The sequence below is a fragment of the Hyaena hyaena genome, unplaced genomic scaffold (assembly GCF_003009895.1).
Source record: "Hyaena hyaena isolate Hyena2069 unplaced genomic scaffold, ASM300989v1 scaffold_63, whole genome shotgun sequence".
Classification (NCBI taxonomy): Eukaryota; Metazoa; Chordata; class Mammalia; order Carnivora; family Hyaenidae; genus Hyaena; species Hyaena hyaena.
The window spans coordinates 4,011,920-4,029,194 of NW_024080695.1; the positions used below are offsets into that span (position 1 = coordinate 4,011,920).

The 17,275-nt window shown below is 49.6% G+C and overlaps 1 protein-coding gene across 2 annotated transcripts in view; it reads left to right on the forward strand.

The window, feature by feature from the left end:
- CRMP1 (collapsin response mediator protein 1) overlaps positions 1-17,275 on the forward strand; it is a 76,198-nt gene that overhangs the window by 28,949 nt on the left and 29,974 nt on the right. For both annotated transcript variants that reach the window (XM_039232030.1, XM_039232031.1), the window contains exons 3-4: positions 2,426-2,610; positions 7,453-7,617. In XM_039232030.1, the coding sequence (XP_039087961.1) occupies positions 2,426-2,610; positions 7,453-7,617 (350 nt within the window). The remainder of the gene's footprint in view (positions 1-2,425; positions 2,611-7,452; positions 7,618-17,275) is intronic.

Consider the following 17,275-nt stretch of genomic DNA (forward strand, 5'->3'; position numbering starts at 1 on the left):
TTTTCCTAACGTCTGTACAGCTGTGTTTGTGCAGAATCTATTGACTCATTGAGGGTCCCATCCAGTTTGCTAAGTGCTGGTGACTCAAACGCTGGTCGCCGGAAACTCCTGAGCGTGGTGTCGGGGTTGGTGGGGGGGGGCATCTGTCTAATCCACAGAGCTCTCTTTCTCCTTGCTCCTTTTCCACACACATTGCCTTTTAGGTTTTTCCTCCTAATACACTGAGGGGTTCATTTGGTTTAATCCCACTTTGAAGAGAATCTGCTCCTTCCATATAAGGGAAGCAGGAAGGCAGTTACGGCCGGTGGGCAGAGCCTAGATATTAGATTTAGGGCGACGTGGCTTGAGTCCAGACCTATCACTGACTTGCTGTGTGGCCTCGGTCAAGTCACTATACCTCTCTGAGTTCTGTTTTCTTCTTTTACTTCCTGTAAAGAGAGGCGGCCGTCATGCCTTGAAGATGGGCCCTGAACAGCAGTACTTGCTGGTGACTGGGTCCCAGACCGACTCAGACTCCACGGATATCCCCGCAGTAGGGCTGTGATGGGTGGGCCCAGCCCATGCCCCGTCTGGATCATGCCCAAGCCAGTGGCAGCATTCAGCATTTGCACATTACCCCATCTTCTTTAAAAGCCATTTGAAGCATTAAATGAGATCATCCATGAAGTGTATGGAAGAGCCAGTGCCCAGCTCCTGCTGTAAGGCTTAGGGGTGTCTCCTCCGGGACCCCTGCCCTTCGGCTCCTGACATACAGCCATGTGCTTGGAGCTGGACAACAGGAGGATCGGGCAAAGCAGGAGTCTGCACATGGAGACGGAAACTCCAGAGGGAAGGAGATTAGCGTCGGAAGCAGCAGCGGCCGTGGCTGTGGGAGTGGTAGTGGCCATGGTCCCTGGCACTGCACTTCCACTGGGCTTGTTTCACTCTCAGGAGATGGTGTGTGATGCCCCAGCTCTGTGGGAGAGCCCCAAGGGGAGCCCCAGGGCCACTGTCCCCCACCCCACTTGCCCGGGCCAGCCCTGCCCAGGGGTCCAAGAGGACCCCTTTCTGCCAGCTGGGTGTGGGCTCTGTTTGGGGCCTGGCATGGTGGTCAGTGCAGCGACGCTTTCCTGTCTCTTCATTACTGGTGTTTTCGTGTGACTTAGGATGTTGCCACCTAATCTGAAGAGTTCAGAACAGCTGTTTGTTTGTTTGTTTGTTTAATAAAAATTGCTCATGTTCAGATCTAGTGGTCTTCACCAGGCATTGACCTTGGAGGCTGTCGTATCTGTCCTGGTTCTGGCTGAGTCTCCCCTCCGCCCCCCATATTTCTCCTGACACTGGTTCCAACAGATGAAACACGGGTTTCTGCCACCACAGGGGGGCAAGGCTTCGAATATCTTAGACTCTTCTCTCTTCTTCCTCCCTTTGGAATTTCCCCTCCTTCTGGAGGGAGTTGGCAGGCATCTGGTGCATCTGGGCACAGAAGTGATGGTCAGCAGGTGCAGAGAAACTCTGCCGTCCCCAGTGGGATTCCTTCCAGGCAGGTTTTGCCATGTTAGTGGGTTTTTCTTGTGGGTTCTGGGGAGTCTAGCGGCTTTCCTGAGGTCTGTGCTTCTGACAGTTAAAATGAAAATCCTGATTGCCTGTCTGTATTAGCTAGCCACAGCTGCTATAACAAAGCACCCCAGACTGGGCAGTTTAAAATAGCAGACATCTATTCTCTCACGGGTCTGGAGGCTGGAGGTCTGAGGTCAGGATGTCGGCAGGTGGGTTTCTTTGAGGCCTCCGTGGTGTGTGGACGGCTGTCTTCTCCCCATGTACTCACGTGATCAATCCTCTGTACGGGTCTATGTCCTGATCTTCTCTTCTTAACAAAGACACCAGTCCTGTAGGATTAGGGCCCACCCCAACAGCCTCATTTTACGCCTTTGTAAAGGCCCAGTCTTCAAATACAGTCACATTCTCAGGTCCTTGGGGTTAGGGCTTCAACATATAGCTTTTGGAAGGGTCACACTTCAGCCCACAGCACTGTCCAAAGTTTGCAGAGCTAAGGGGACTCTACTCCTACAATCATTGTCCTCTGTATCCCCAAAGTGGTTGACAGGGAGGGTGAAGTACTCTGAGGGGACAGGCTGTTCTGAGAACCCTTTGCCACCACCTCCCCTTGGAAGCCTTCCCAGATTTCTGGGCTGGCAAAGCAGCCCACCTTATACTCTCCACCCCTCTGCTGCCCTGGATTGTAACCACCTGCTCAATGCCTCTCCCCTGCATTAGGCCGTGATCCCGTCGAGGGCAGGAACCCTGCCTGACCTTGTTGTCCACCCAGTGCCCTGCATAGGATCTGGCTCAGAAATGTTTACCCAGTGGAACTGACGCCACATGGTTGACCATCATCTTATTTTTCTTTTAAGGACCCAAGGCCATTTCTGTTGTTTGTTTCCAGACAAATAGGAGAGAACTTAATAGTTCCTGGTGGAGTGAAGACCATTGAGGCCAATGGGCGGATGGTGATTCCTGGAGGTATTGATGTCAACACGTACCTGCAGAAGCCCTCCCAGGGGATGACAACTGCCGATGACTTCTTCCAAGGGACCAAGGCAGCTCTGGCAGGCGGGACCACCATGATCAGTGAGTTGCACCCCTGCCTTGGGCACATGTGACTTGGGTTCTTCACCACCAGCAATGTCAGCAACACCACAAGACTCCATATAGATACCAGGCACTTTGCTCGGGGAACCATTTAATATAACTCACCACAACCCTACCATAAAGGCCAGTATATTTTGTGTGCCACTGGTGATACACCGATCATTTTATTAGCAATAGACACTTAAAAGCTTAAATTATTTTAATGCATTTGAAATTAAATGACTAGCACATTATGGGTATTATTGTTTCTTGGGAGATTAAAATGAACGCTTGCATTTTTACAAACTGTGGACTGATTTAAAGAAAAGTGTCAAGGAAAGAATGATATGGATTGTAGGAAGACAAAGCCAAAAGTTCCTGAACCTGGTGTGCACATGGCTAAAGTTTGGGAACCAGTCATATAGGTGTTATTATGAAAGATGGGGAAGTAGAGGCTGACAAAGGTGAAATAAGTCACTGGAGGTTACACAGTGGGGAAGTGGTTGTACTAGTCAGTATCAATGCTGTGATAATGCTGCATAACAAATAGCCCCAAACTTCAAGCATCACTTGTTTTTCTTGGTCCAGGAGCTGAGGGACCAGGGATAGGACTGGAGTGGGGCTGCTTCAGGCTGTGGGTTGGGTTCAGAGGGACACCATGACACCCCCCCTATCCTGGAAACAATGCCACCTCAACTGTGTCCTTCTCCTGGCAGATAGCAGAAGGGCAAGATGAGTCTCGCAGGAATTTGTCACTTCTCTTACCACCTTACGTCTTTGCTTATGTGCTGAAGCTCTGGTGGCCAAAGCAAGTCACGTGGCCAAACCCAAAGTCACTGGAACTGCACTCTGCCCACCATGGACCATGGGCAAGGTGGGGATAGGAGAAAAAATCGTGCACAAATAATGCCATGTATCACAGTGGTGTCTTTGGAGGTTGGATTCTTCCTCTACTGCACTTTACAATCTGATATATATATATATATATAGCTTTTCTTTCTTGCATTCCATTTTATTTTTTTTTTAATATTTTATTTCTGAGAGAGAGAGAGAGAGAGAGACAGCATGAGCAGGGGAGGGTCAGAGTGAGAGGGAGACACAGAATCTGAAACAGGCTCCAGGCTCTGAGCTGGCAGTCAGCACAGAGCCCGACACGGGGCTTGAACCCACGAACCATGAGATCATGACCTGAGCCGAAGTCGGACGCTTAACCAACTGAGCCACCCAGGTGCCTCTCTTGCATTCCATTTTAATAAATGGTTTTTAAAAATATTTATTTATTTTGAGAGAGAAAGAGTGAGAGCAAGCAGGAGTTGGGGAGGGGCGGAGAGAAAGGGAGAGAGAGAATCCCAAGCAGGCTGTGTGCTGTCAGCACAGATACAGCATTCGTGACTGCACTGTCAGTGTCAGCAATCGTGAGATCATGACCTGTGCCAAAATCAAGAGTCAGTCGCTTAACCGACTGAGCCAACCCAGGCACTCCTTCATAAATGATTTTAATTAAATAAGCAACAATTGATTTTCAGTGTTTTTTCAACTGTTAGGCTCTCTGAATCCAGGCGGCTCATCCCCAAGCTGGCCACATCCCTGCCCATGTCTCTCCCTCCAAGGAACCCCTTTGGAAGTACTGTGGGCAGAGCTCATGTGTCAGAACTGCCTTGTTCTCCTGAGCCAGGAGGGGATGGCCCAGCTCCTGAGGCAAGCACAGCCCTGATCCTTTCTGCAAAAAGCAGCCTTTGTATTTACTGGTTGGGAGAGGGGGAGGATCCCAGATGCTGGATCTGGAGGGATTTGGAGCAAGATCTTTGATCTTGATCAATCATAGCTGTATGATTGTGGGCAGTATTTGGCCTCTCTGAGCCTCAATCTTTGAGCTTTAACTTTTTTATGTTTAATTTTTTATATATGAGAGAGAGAGAGAGAGAACAGGGGAGGGGCAGAGAGATAGAGACAGAATCTGAAGCAGGCTCCAGGCTCTGAGCCGTCAGCACAGAGCCCAAGGAGAGGCTCGAACCCACTGACTGTGAGGTCATGACCTGAGCCAAAGTCTGACACTTAACCCACTGAACCACCCAGGTGCCCCATAGGATGAGTCTTATAATATAAGCCTCCCCCCCGCCCCCACCACCATAGTGTTGCTGGGAGACGTACATGAGGTTCCTGTGTAGTGCCTGGCACATGATAAGTACTTGGAAATATGAGGTCGGATGGTTCTGTGAGCTGGAGATGGAAGTTCGAGGATCAAGTGACCTGTGTGGAGCAGAGGATAGAGTTCCAGGTGAGGAGTCAGGATCTCCAGAGTCCCCCTTTGCTCTCTTATCATGATGATAAGAGACTCTTTGAGACTCTTGGGGAGGCCCCTAAGCCATCCTTTAGGGCTCTTCCTCCCCATCTGTAAAAGGCTGGTTTTTACAGTGTGTTTCATGAAACTCCAAGAACCTATAAAAACAAGAAGACCATAGTAAGGAGGCTGTGAGGTGCAGCGGGGTTCTGAGTCCCCACCCCACTTTTTCATTCAACAGATCCTAATGGAGGCTTGCTCTGTGCCAGGCACGGTGCTAGGTGTTGGGGGAGAGGATGAACAAAGCAGACAAGGTGCTAGCTCTCCAGTGGTTGCAGGCTCGTGGGGTGTGACAAATCATATACAACTATACATAGGTGTCTATAATCTGTGATTAGGGCTACAACAGAAAGGTGCCCAGAGCTCTGAACTGAGGGAAAAAGCATTCAGGGAAGGCTCCCCTGAAGAAGTGGCATTCGTGCAGGGATCTGAAGGATGAGAATGAATTAACTGGGTGAAGAGGGTGGAGGGGAGCAGAGCCCCAGGAAGAGGGAACGGCATGTGCAAAGACCCTGTGATGGGAGAACATGGTTTGCCTTTGAGAGACTGAAGAAGGCCCATGAGACATGAGTGCAGAGACTCAGGGGTAGAATTGGGTGAGAAAAGACTGGAAGGTGAGGACGGTGTGCTGAGCTTCGATGGCTGAGGGAAGAATTTTGGACTTTTTCATACAGGCAATGAGCAGCTGTTGAAGGATTTTAAGCAAAGAATGATGTGATCTGCTGATCTGCTTTGGGTTTTAAAGAGACCAGAATAGAGTGGCCTAGATCAGATGTGTCTGGACCAGTGGGAAGTGATTGTAGTAGTAGCTCACTGAGAGAAGAGGGTGTCCAGGACTATGGGTGTGGCCATGGAGTGGACAGAGGTGGACAGCTCCAGGGATACCTAGGAGGGAAATCTAAGTACTTGGTGATGGGTCGGACATGGGAGTATCTGAGAGAAAGGAAATGTCAAGAATGACCCCTTGGATCCTAGGTATGGAACTAAGGTGAAGAGGTGGCCGGGGACCAGATTTGCAAGTGGTTAACCATGTTGCATAAGGCGTGGGGCATTTTAATCTTGAGGAGCTTTCGAGTTTTCCTGGTGGAGAGGTCGGGAAAACAGCGGATCTCAGAGTTCTGCAGCTAAGAGGGAGTGGTACATTTTAATCAGCTACATTGAAGGAAACATTCCAAGACCAAGCCATGAGGAATCTGAGCATTTCATGGCCAAGTAGAGGCAGAAGATTCTACAAGGAGACCGAGGAAAAATGGCCACAGAAGTAGAATACAAGTCGGAAAGCCATGTTGTCATGGAAGCCAAGAGGAGGGAATGAGTCACTGTACCCTGAGAAGTCCAGTGGGTCAGGATTGGACATTTCCATTAAATCGAGACATGGAGATTGAATTAGCAAAGCCAGTGAGCGCTTTAGACGGGTGGAGGAGTAAGCGGGAGCAGGATTACTCTTCATACACGTCTGGCTATAAAGGGTGGGTGTTAGGGAAGCAGGGCAGTAGCTGGAGGGATATATGAAGCCAAGCAGGATTCAAAGTCAGGCATCTCCCCTTTCATTTGCTTCACATTGAAGATTTTATCTGACAAAAGGGGTGATGAAATTAACATCCTCTTAGTCTCCAAGGTATTTTTCACCTTCGCAGAGCAGAAAAGACTGGGGATCTTCCTACTACTTAACTAGCTATGTGATCTTAGACAAGTTCTTTGCCGTCTTTGAGCCTCAGTTTCTTCATCTGCAGATGGAGATATTAATATTCCCTTCATGGGGTGGCTGTGGGGATTTAATGAGATAATTTACGGAAAGCCCTGTGGCAGTATCTGAGGCATAGTAATCACTCAATAGTTGTGATACTGTTGTTGCTGCTGAAGGTAACAATGACAATGGTGGTGACGGTGTCACTGCTGATGATTATGGTAATGAGGGTGACACTGATGGCAATATTGATGATGGTGGTAGGAGTGATGATGCAGAGGGTTGTGATGAGGATGTTGATCTTGGTGATGGAAGTGGGGGTGATGATGGTGGTGATGATGATGGTGATGGTGATGATGGTGATGGTGATGGTGACAATGATGATGGTGATGATGGTGATGATGATGGTGATGATGATGGTGATGGTGATGATGATGATGATGGTGATGGTGATGATGGTGATGACGATGATGATGGTGATGATGGTGATGGTGATGATGACCATGATGATGGTGATGATGGTGATGATGATGATGGTGATGGTGATGACGATGGTGATGGTGATGACGATGATGATGGTGATGATGATGATGATGGTGATAGCGGTGGTGTTGACAGTTGGGTGATAGTGATAGTAATGGTTAAGGTGGTGATGCTACTGATAGTGACGCTGATGATGGTGGTATGGTGATGACGGTGGTATGGTGATGACGGTGTGATGGTGATGCTGGGGTGAAGAGGCTCTTAGAACCTACCATTGGAACAACTTGGGTCCCAAACATTTTGGAACGTGACAAATACTCTTCTTTCACAGTTGACCATGTTGTCCCTGAACCTGGGTCTAGCCTGCTGACCTCCTTCGAGAAATGGCATGAAGCAGCTGACACCAAATCCTGCTGTGACTACTCCCTCCACGTGGACATCACAAGCTGGCACGATGGCGTTCGGGAGGAGTTGGAGGTGCTGGTGCAGGATAAAGGTCAGTCCAAGTCTCAGACTGGGGGCTCAGCTCTGGAATTCCTGGTTCTTTGGTGGGTCTGCTTATGTGGAGCGAAAAATCCCCTTGTCTGCATCTGCTGTGAGCCCAGCTGTGTGCTGCACTCTGCCACACAAACGATGGAGAAACCAGATCCTCTTTAAGGAGTCTGTCCACTTCTCCGAGCCCTTTGGAGGTGTCCCCCTGTTCACAGAAGAAAGTCTGACTTCCTTAGCTTGGCACACAGGGCCCTCCCTCATCTTGTCTCATTTCTCATGCTCTACCTAAATGTATCTGGGGTACTTGTTAGCCTGGATGCCACCCCCTGATGCCACCCACTGGGCCAGTGCTCATGCTGAACACCCTACCAGGACCGCCCTTTCTTCTACTCCGCTTCCCAAGCTCAACTAGGCACCTTCTCCAATTTCCCTTTTTTTGGGCCCTCCCCTCCGTTGTGCTTGGATTATGGGACACCGATTCTCTGTCAGGCTCTTCTGTTAAACCCTGAGCTCTGTTGTGAGTGTAGGAATTGTCTCTATCCAACTCTGTATCCCAGCCCAGTTCCCGTCTGTCTGGACTCCCTCGCACCAGGTGGCCCTGCACAGTGTAGACACTTTACAGTGGGCATTATGTTGAGGTGACTTAAACTAAAGAAGCAAAGAGCAAGAGAACAGAATGAACCAGGGCAGGGGTGGTCTGTCTGGAGAGGGGCCGTTCTAGATGCTCTCTAAAGAGGCAGCCTCAAACGAATGAGATGCACAAGGAGACCTAGAGGGTATTTTCAATTGTTAAGATATAGATGCTGTGCTTTCTCATTATAAGAGTATATTCTCCACAATACAAAAGAGTCAGAAAATAAAGAGAAGGAAAAAGTTCTTTTCTCCTGGCCATACATACCCCCATTCACCACTTATGTTAACATTAAGGAGTATTGCTTTCCGTTTCCTGTCTATTTAGACAGTTTTCTCCTTATATACTTATACACTGGCAGTTACTTGGAATCTTTCTATCTGCAGTTAACATTTTATGAGTCATCATTACTTTTCATTAATAACTTTTTACTGGCTTGTAATGTAGAATGCAATGGTTAATTTGCTTAGTTATTTTCTTTTATGGGGCACTTAGGCTTTCCATTCGCTTTACTGTAAATGGTATTACGGTGAACATCTTTGTCTATAAACATTTGTTTGCATTTCTAATTGCTTCCTTAGATTTCCAGAGATGGAATTTGCAGGGTCAAGGTTTTAATATTTTCAAGATTGTGACACTTAACAGCCAAACTGCTTTCCTGAAGGATGCACACACTTGCCGCCGTCTGCATGTCTCTGGCTCCTTGCACGCATGCACCATTGGGTGTTAACTTCTACAAAATCCTTGTCAATGTGATGAGCCGAAGTCAGCCTACCACTGTACACTGCAGTTCTTTTATCATTAATTATGTCAAACATTTTGCATAGTTTGATGTGAATGTCTGATTGTATTCTTTGTCCATTTAGGCATTTGGGTTTTTTATGTGTGAGGTCTCCACATGAAGGCGCCATCCCTCCAATGCAGTGGCTGTGAGTCCCCCTCTTATTTTGTGCAGAGTCATAATCCAAGGGGAATTTACTGTTTTGCATCTTGCCTTCCTCAATTCACGTTAAGTCCTGAGCAGTTTTCCGCTCTCCCCATGGGCCTCATCGCATCAGCTTTAGGGGGGCCTGATTGTGTGGGACTGTGAAGAGTGTCCGGTGGGACAATGAGATCACAGAGCTGTCACAAGATAGCACCGCAGCTCTGTGGGGGAGGGGACTTTTTGGAGTCACGTTTATTGCATTGACCTGGAAGAGGGCCAAGAATTTTCTCCCCTTGACCGGATGCTTGTAAGGAAATGACTTGTGGCAGTTTTTAGGTGCATTCCCGGTTTTAAGTGTCTAACTCGTGCTGTGTAATGTTTTTTATTGATTTAAGAACTGGGGCACGTTTAGTGAGAAACAACATGGAAGTGTCTAATGCAAAAAGCGATAATTTCCTCTTGTCTTTTTAGGCATTTTTCTTGTTTGTGTATTTGTGAGCTGCATGCTCACATATCCATAATTCTTACTCAGGTGGAACTATAATATGCATAATCTGCAGGATGCTGTTTTAAATTTTTTTTTAATGTTTATTTTTGAGAGAGAGACAGAGACTGAAAGCAAGCAGGGGAGGGGCAGAAAGAGAGGGAGACACAGAATCTGAAGCAGGCGCCAGGTGCTGAGCTGTCAGCACAGAGCCTGATGCTTGGCTCAAGCCCATGAACCGTGAGATCATGACCTGAGCCGAAGTCGGACACTTAACCGACTGAGCCACCCAGGTGCCCCTGCAGTATGCTTTTTTTTAAAGAATATTTTTATTTTTTTAACGTTTTAATTTTTTTATTTTGAGAGAGAGAGAGAGAGAGAGAATGTGTACCCACAGGGGAGGAGCAGAGAGAGGGAGAGAGAGAATCCCAACCAGGCCCCAAACTTTCAGCATGGAGCCCCATGCGGGGCTTGAACCGACGAACCATGAGATCAAGACCTGAACTGAAATCAAGAGTCAGGCACTTAACTGACTGAGTCACTCAGGCACCCCTGCAGTATGCTTTTATCCTCAATAAAGTGTTATGGGCAACAAGGCCTCTCCACTTAGTGGCTGTGTGACCTAAGACCAGTCCCTCAACCTCTCTGTGCCTCAGTTTCCCCATCTGGAGAATAGAGGTAGTAAAAAGGTTGTTTTGAAGATCCAATGAGAGGGTATAAGTACTTAGAGGAGTGCTGGCCCCTGATTTGTATGCTGTATAATCAGTTATTGCTTTTATCATCATTCCATCATTTCTCCTAAGAGTATTCCATTTTCTGGAGGTTCTGGGTGAATCTACTCCCTCGTGGAGAATTTTGAAAAACTGTGTTGTCAGGGCTTGCCGGGAGCAGACTCTGAGGCAAAAGATGGCCTGCAGGAAGTGAGTGTGGGTTAGTTTCACGTTGCTATCATAACAGCCTGTGGTTGAAAACAACCTAAACGGCCGCTCTGGAGGCTGGAAGTCTGAAGTGGGCTTTAGGGCTTAAGACGAGGTGCTGGCATGGTGGGCTCCTTCGGGAGGCCCCAGGGAGAACACTTCCTTGCCTTTTTTTTAAAAAATATTTTTTAATGTTTATTTATTTATTTTTGAGACCAAGAGAGACAGCATATGAGCAGGGGAGGGGCAGAAAGAGAGGGAGACACAGAATCCAAAGCAGGCTCCAGGCTCCAAGCTGTCAGCCCGGAGCCTGACGTGGGGCTTGAACTCACGAACCGTGAGATCATGACCCGAGCCAAAGTTAGACACTTAACTGACTGTGTCTCCCAAGGCACCACTATGTTACCTTTTCCAGCCCGTACAGGCTGCCCAAGTGTCTTTGCCCATGGTCCTGCATCTTTTCAGCCACTGCCTCCCCGCTCATTGACTCAGACCTCTCTCTTCCTTCCTTCATTAAAAAGGACCCTGGTTTTGAGTGTCCGACTTTCGCTTAGATCGTGATCTCGCGGTTCGTGGGTTCGGGCCCCACGTCGGGCTCTGTGCTGACTGCCAGCTCAGAGCCTGGAGCCTGTTTCAGAGTCTGTGTCTCCCTCTCTCTCTGACCCTCCCCTGCTCACGCTGTCTCTCTCTCTCTCTCCAAGAAATAAATAAAACATTAAAAAAAAAAAAAAAAGGACCCTGGTAATCACACTGGGCCCACTCTGCTAGCACAGGATGACCTTTTATCTCAGGGTCCTTAATTTAATCCTATCTGCAGATTCCCTTTGTTGGGAAGGGAATGTATTCATAGGTTCTGAGGATTAGGGCATGGACGTCCAGTCTTAGGGGAGAGCCATTATTTTGCCTCCCACAGGGTGATTGCAGGATCCACCCCTGTGAGTGAAGCCCAGGAAACAGGATTGGCTGCGGGGAGCCCTGCGACCTGGACACCTTCAGATGGATCTCGAGGAAGCCAAGGGCGTGGGGACTTCATACCTCCCACCAGCCCGGCGTGGCGTGTGGCCTCTCTGGGATGGGGCATGACCTTGAGCTAGGCTGCTCTGTGCATGGAGGGTGGTGCAAACAGGCCTGACAGCTGATGGCCATCTGCCCGCAGCTCTTCCAGGAGCCGGGGGTGGGGAGCAGGGGAGAAGTCCTTCATTCCGAAGAGGGCTCTTGGGGGCTCCTGATGGCACCTGCCACAGCCTATTTGCAGTTGTTTGGTGTTTCAAACAGTGTTCTGGGAAAACATTTTTGCAAAGATGTCCATGCTTACCAGTGCAGATATTTTATAGGGTGAAGACCAGGAAGTGGACCCTGGGTGCTCCCCACCCTCTGTCTGTGTGGGGCTATTGGTGTTGGGGTGGGAGACAGTGGTGGAGGGGGTGGTTTCCGGGACCCAGCTGGGTGGGTTCCACTGACCTGCACTAGGTGGGCGGGTCACTGGCTCTGTCCCTAACTTGGTTTCATTTTCTAAAACCAGGAGTACACTCCGAAATGACCTGTGTCACGTGCCTTGTAGCAAGCAGCAGGTGTGGTACGACCCCAGCAGGTGGGCCACCTGGCTATAAATCCTGCCCTTCTGCTTTCTGGCCGTGTGACGGTGGGCAGGTCCCCTAGCTGAGCTCTCTGGTTGCTCGGCGGCCCCTCGTCCACAGCACCAGGGCTAGGTACCAGGTGCGAAACCCATGCCCTGAACTCAGTGTTAATTCTCCACCTTGATGCCAGGTCGTGGTTGTCATAGCAACCTCAGAGGTAGGCCATGCGTGGTAGGGATTGCTTATCCTGAGGTACCATGGATGGTGAGCTACTAATTCCACCCGGAACCCAGGCATTGGGGACCTCATGCTCTCTGTGGAGAGAGGTCCTACTCTATTCTGCCCTGGTGAAGAGGAGTAAGTGCTGCTAGAGCCAGGGGTCCGTGGCCACACTCGGCAGGCTCTGCCAGAGCAGCAGATGCAGTGCGAAGGGCTGGTGTCTATGCGGCCACCCACAGAGGCAGGGACCTCAGTGGAAGGGCTTTGGGCAAGAAGCAGCTTGTTGTCTCTGGGGCCTCGCACCCGCTACCCATCTCCTCCTCCCTGGGAACCTAGGGCACTGTGGTCCCTCAGGCAGGATCCTTGATGCCTAACCCCACCTCCTGCCAGGGCCTTCAGCCTCATTCATCATTTGGTGGCCCTCAGGCTGCTTAATCTTGGTGCAGCTGAGGCACGCAGGGAGGTCCCAAACCAGTGTCCAGTGTGAAGGCTCATCCTCCTGGATGGGCTCAAGCACCTACACTTTCTAGAAGCCTTTCCTACTTGCTCTGCACTCTGGGATGGGGTCTCCTTGGAGCCCCCACAGCCCCAGAGGGGGCTTCTCCAGCAGGGCTGTGGGGCTCAGAGCTCTCACTGCCCTGTGGACTGTGATGATCAAGAGGAGGTTGGTTTTCTCATGTCTGTTCCCAGCCTGAGGCCGGCACACAGTGGCCTGCTCCATTGTCTCATCAGGAGCAGGAGGCACTTGGGTTAGAGCACTGGTTCTTCTCCTGGGCCAGGGAGCTCTTAGGAAGCTGCCAGAGCCTGGCCCCAGGCCTGAATTAAGCCTGAATTCCCAGAGGGATATGTTTGCAGAGCTCAGGTGTTCTGATGCAAAGCAGCATTGGGGCCGCTGGCTAGATGACTGCCCAGGGCCTGCCCTGTGTCTACCCTGTGTCAGCATTTTAGGAATGAGCCAAAGGAGCATCAGCCCCCTATGACCCCTGGGCCCACGGATAGGTCACAGGCTGCACCTCACATCTCCTGAAGGAGACCCCAGGACCTCTGCCCCAGGATGGGTGAGCCAGCAAAGGTGCCCTCCTCTGGGGCCCAGAGGGTTAACCAAAGACAGGCTGTAGGGGTTGCTAGTACCAAACGGCCTGGAGGGAAGCAGGAATTCCCTGGTCCTCTGTAGAGGCTGGCTCCTGCCAAGAGCAATTATTCTTGCCTTTTCCTTCCTGTTGCCCAGTTGTGTGTCTGAGATTGGGTGGATGGGTTATGAAAGGTACTGTTATCAGGGCTTCTAAGTGCACAGATTCCTTCTAATCCCCAAGGCAAGCAGCACCATCAGGAGCCTTGGGTGAAGCCCTCTCCCCACCTCTGTGTACTTGCAGCCCCATCAAAACATGGGTGGGATCGTTTACAAGCCCTGCCCAGCCCCGCCTGGTCTTCCTTCTCCTTCCCAAGGTGCTCAGTGAATGGTGGTGACCTCAGGGCTCCAGTCCAGGTCCCCTGCCTGAGGGGCCCCCCAGCTTCCATAGTGTCCTGTCACCAGGGTCACCCATCCACCGTGATGCTGGCCCCGGCTCACATAGAGCATAACTCTAGATGTCCACACAGGGCTCGGACTTACCACCAAGTTCTCCCAAACCCAGTACCTTTTCCCGTGAACTGTACTGTCTCCCACTCTGGACCTCTATCCCTGTGAGGGGCACCCCTGTCCAGCCGTTCACTCAAGACAGAAATCTGGGGAACCATGTCCATGATCATTTCCAAGGTGCCCTTCCTTCTCCCTTCCCCGTCCATCACTGGACCCGTGGCTTTGCCTGTGCAGTAGCTCAGATCTGATGTGGATCTGAATCTCCATCAGATTCCTCCTCGGCCTCACCCCTGCTCTCTGTCCCCAGCCTTACCCCTCCAGTGCATTCCTCTCCCAGCCACAGAAGTGGGCTTTACAAAAGTAATTAGTGTGAATGCCTGCGGGGGCTCCACAGTATCCCCAGGATAGGTTATAAGGTGCTCACGTGGCTCTCAAGGGCTTTTCCTCAGATGTCTGCACATAGGAGAGGAGCAGCAAATATCGGGGAGCTGACTGAGTTGCTAACTGAGTTCCTGACAGATGCTCTTATGCACTTCTGCACCCCAAGTGTTTAGCACGCAACTGGCACAGAGTAAGTTCTCAGGACATACTTACTGCATGTATGTAGCACATTGCTCTCTAAGTCAGAGGATGTGTTCAGGAATCCTGATGGTCATCAGCACTGACTGCAAAATAAAGCACAGGTGATAAAGAAATGGAAACCGAACTCAGCGGTGTAATCGCTTCCACAGCGTCACACAGCAGCTAGTGTGTGGAGTCGGTTGTCTGTGTGCTGCTGGCACTTCTGGTGTCTCTGAGAATTGCAGAAAGGCACCCTCTTGGGGCGATCTGTCGGAAGAACGTACCCTTCTTTCAGCGCACAGGCTTGGCAGCTGGGGCCCAGGCTGGAGTTAGTTAGCTCCCTTGGGTGCTCCCTTTGCTGGGAGCCCTTGTCCGGGCCACAGGTGCAGCTCCTCAAAGCTGCTGTCCAGCCCCCAACCTCCTTCTTGCCAGGTGCTCTTTACACCGCATTCAGGCTGCTGAAAGAACGGGTTCACCGTGCGCCTCCCAAGGACAGGCTCGGCCCGTGTGATGTGAGAGCCACGGTGCAGCACTTGAATCCATCTTTAGATCAAGCAACTTGTGGCTTATTTTAGAAATCTCAAAATACAAGAAGTTATTCTAGAAAATGGTAGTGCCAGCATGCTGTGTAGACTTGGCAAGGGAGAATGGCTTCCTTTGGGATGGGATTTTTTTTTTTATAAACCACTGATAAGGGAGTCCTGCCTGTGTTTTATAAGCCACAGACCCCTATTAATAGCACTTACTGGTTTTGTTGGATGTCAGCAGTGTTTCAGTCTCAAAATAGAAAGTTTAATGCAGAAACCATTGAAAAGCAAAAAAAAAAAAAAAAAAGGAATGAACCCAGTAAAGAAGAGAGGAGCTCACATTGGCTAGGTGCTGGGCTGTGTCACTGAGGTCAAGTGTTTAGCCTGTGTCATTTGGTTATTTTCCAAGAACAGCAGTGCAAGGGCAAAGGTGTCATTCCACTATTGGTATGAACCTCCTGGATCTTTCTATGAGAACTTCCATCGTCTCTTAATCACATTGCCCTGTGTAACAGCTAGCTTTGCTGTGTAACAAACCACTCCAAACCTAGGACTTAAAACAGCAGTCATTAATTACCTTCTGATTCTGTTGGTTGACCACCACAGCTGGGCTCAGTTGAACAATTTCTCTACTGATCTTGCCTGGGCTCGCTCAGACATTTGGGCCTTAGCTGGAATGGCTGCGAGAAGGGGGAAGGGCAGGGGGATGCTCCACACGTGATCTATTGTCCTCTCATGGGCTTCCTAGGGCCTCTTCACTTGGTGGCCATGTTCCAACAGCTGAATGTAGAAGCTGGAAGCCCTCCTGAAGATTAAGCTTAGAACTCACATGACATCATTTCCATTTCATCCTGTTGGTCAAGTCGAGCCACAAGAGTACCCCAGATTCAAGGGATGGGAAAAAAAGACTCCTCCACTGATGAGATGAACTTGGAAGAACTTGTGGCCATTTTAATCTGAGTTGTGTCTCATCTGGCCATAATTAGTACAGTTCTCCTTCATTTAAAATACTCTTGGGGCGCCTGGGTGGCTTAGTCGGTTAAGCGTCTGACTTTCGCTTAGGTCATGATCTCGCGGTTCGTGGGTTCGAGCCCCACGTCGGGCTCTGTGCTGACTGCCAGCTCGGAGCCTGGAGCCTATTTCAGAGTCTGTGTCTCCCTTTCTCTCTGACCCTCCCCTGCTCACGCTGTCTCTCTCTCTCTCTCTCTCTCTCTCTCTCCTAGAAATAAAATAAAAATATTTAAAAATAAAATACTCTCACTCCATCCAGCCATCTCAAAATTTCCCTCCAGTTATGGCATCGGGCTCAGAGTCCAATATCTCATTATGAGCATTTATGTGGGGTGTGGATGAGATTCCTTGGCTATGGCTTCTCTTGATCCAAAGACTTGTGAACGTAAGAGGTAAATTATGTGCCCTCTGACTCCCTGTGTACCTCACATACGATGGTGGGGCACAGACGGGACAACAGTAAACAGTCCCTTTGGAAAAGAGAGAAGACGAGTAGCACACGATCACAACTCCATAGGAACTCTGGAATTTCAGGGCAGACTTTTTCTGGGGGTAGAGAATATTCCTACATCCAGGTCAATCCTTCCCCTTGGGAGCAGTGCCGGAGGTCAGGGGCTGGCAAACTCCAATCTGTGGGCCAGATAGGACCCGTGGCCCGTTTCTACATAGCCTATCAACTAGAAATTTTACATGGTTAAGGGTTTTTCAAAACAAAATCCAAACAACAACAGGAAAACAAAGAAGAATTTGAGACAGAGACTATATGTGGCCCACAAAGCCTGAAACACTTACTGTCTGACCCTTTACAGAGAAGCTTCCTGTCCCCGGTCTGAGGCCACGGCTTGCGTAGCTCAGGCTCTACCCTCTGGACTCTTGGCCTGAGCCTTGGAAGATGGAGTTTGCTTTCCATAAAAATGGCCCATGTTTGCAGCAAAGTATCTTCTCAGCTCTTATCCTACCCATAGAAAGTTCATTTTTTTAAATGTTTTTAAAAAATTTCTTTCTGAGAGAGAGAGAGAGAGAGAGAGAGCATGAGCAGGGGAGGGTCAGAGAGAGAGGGAGACACAGAATCTGAAACAGGCTCCAGGCTCTGAGCTGTCAGCACAGAGCCTGACGTGGGGCTTGAACCCACGAACTGTGAGATCATGACCTGAACCGAAATTGGACGCTTAACTGACTGAGCCACCCAGGCGCCCCTAGAAAGTTCATTTTGAACAGGCTCAGTCTCTTT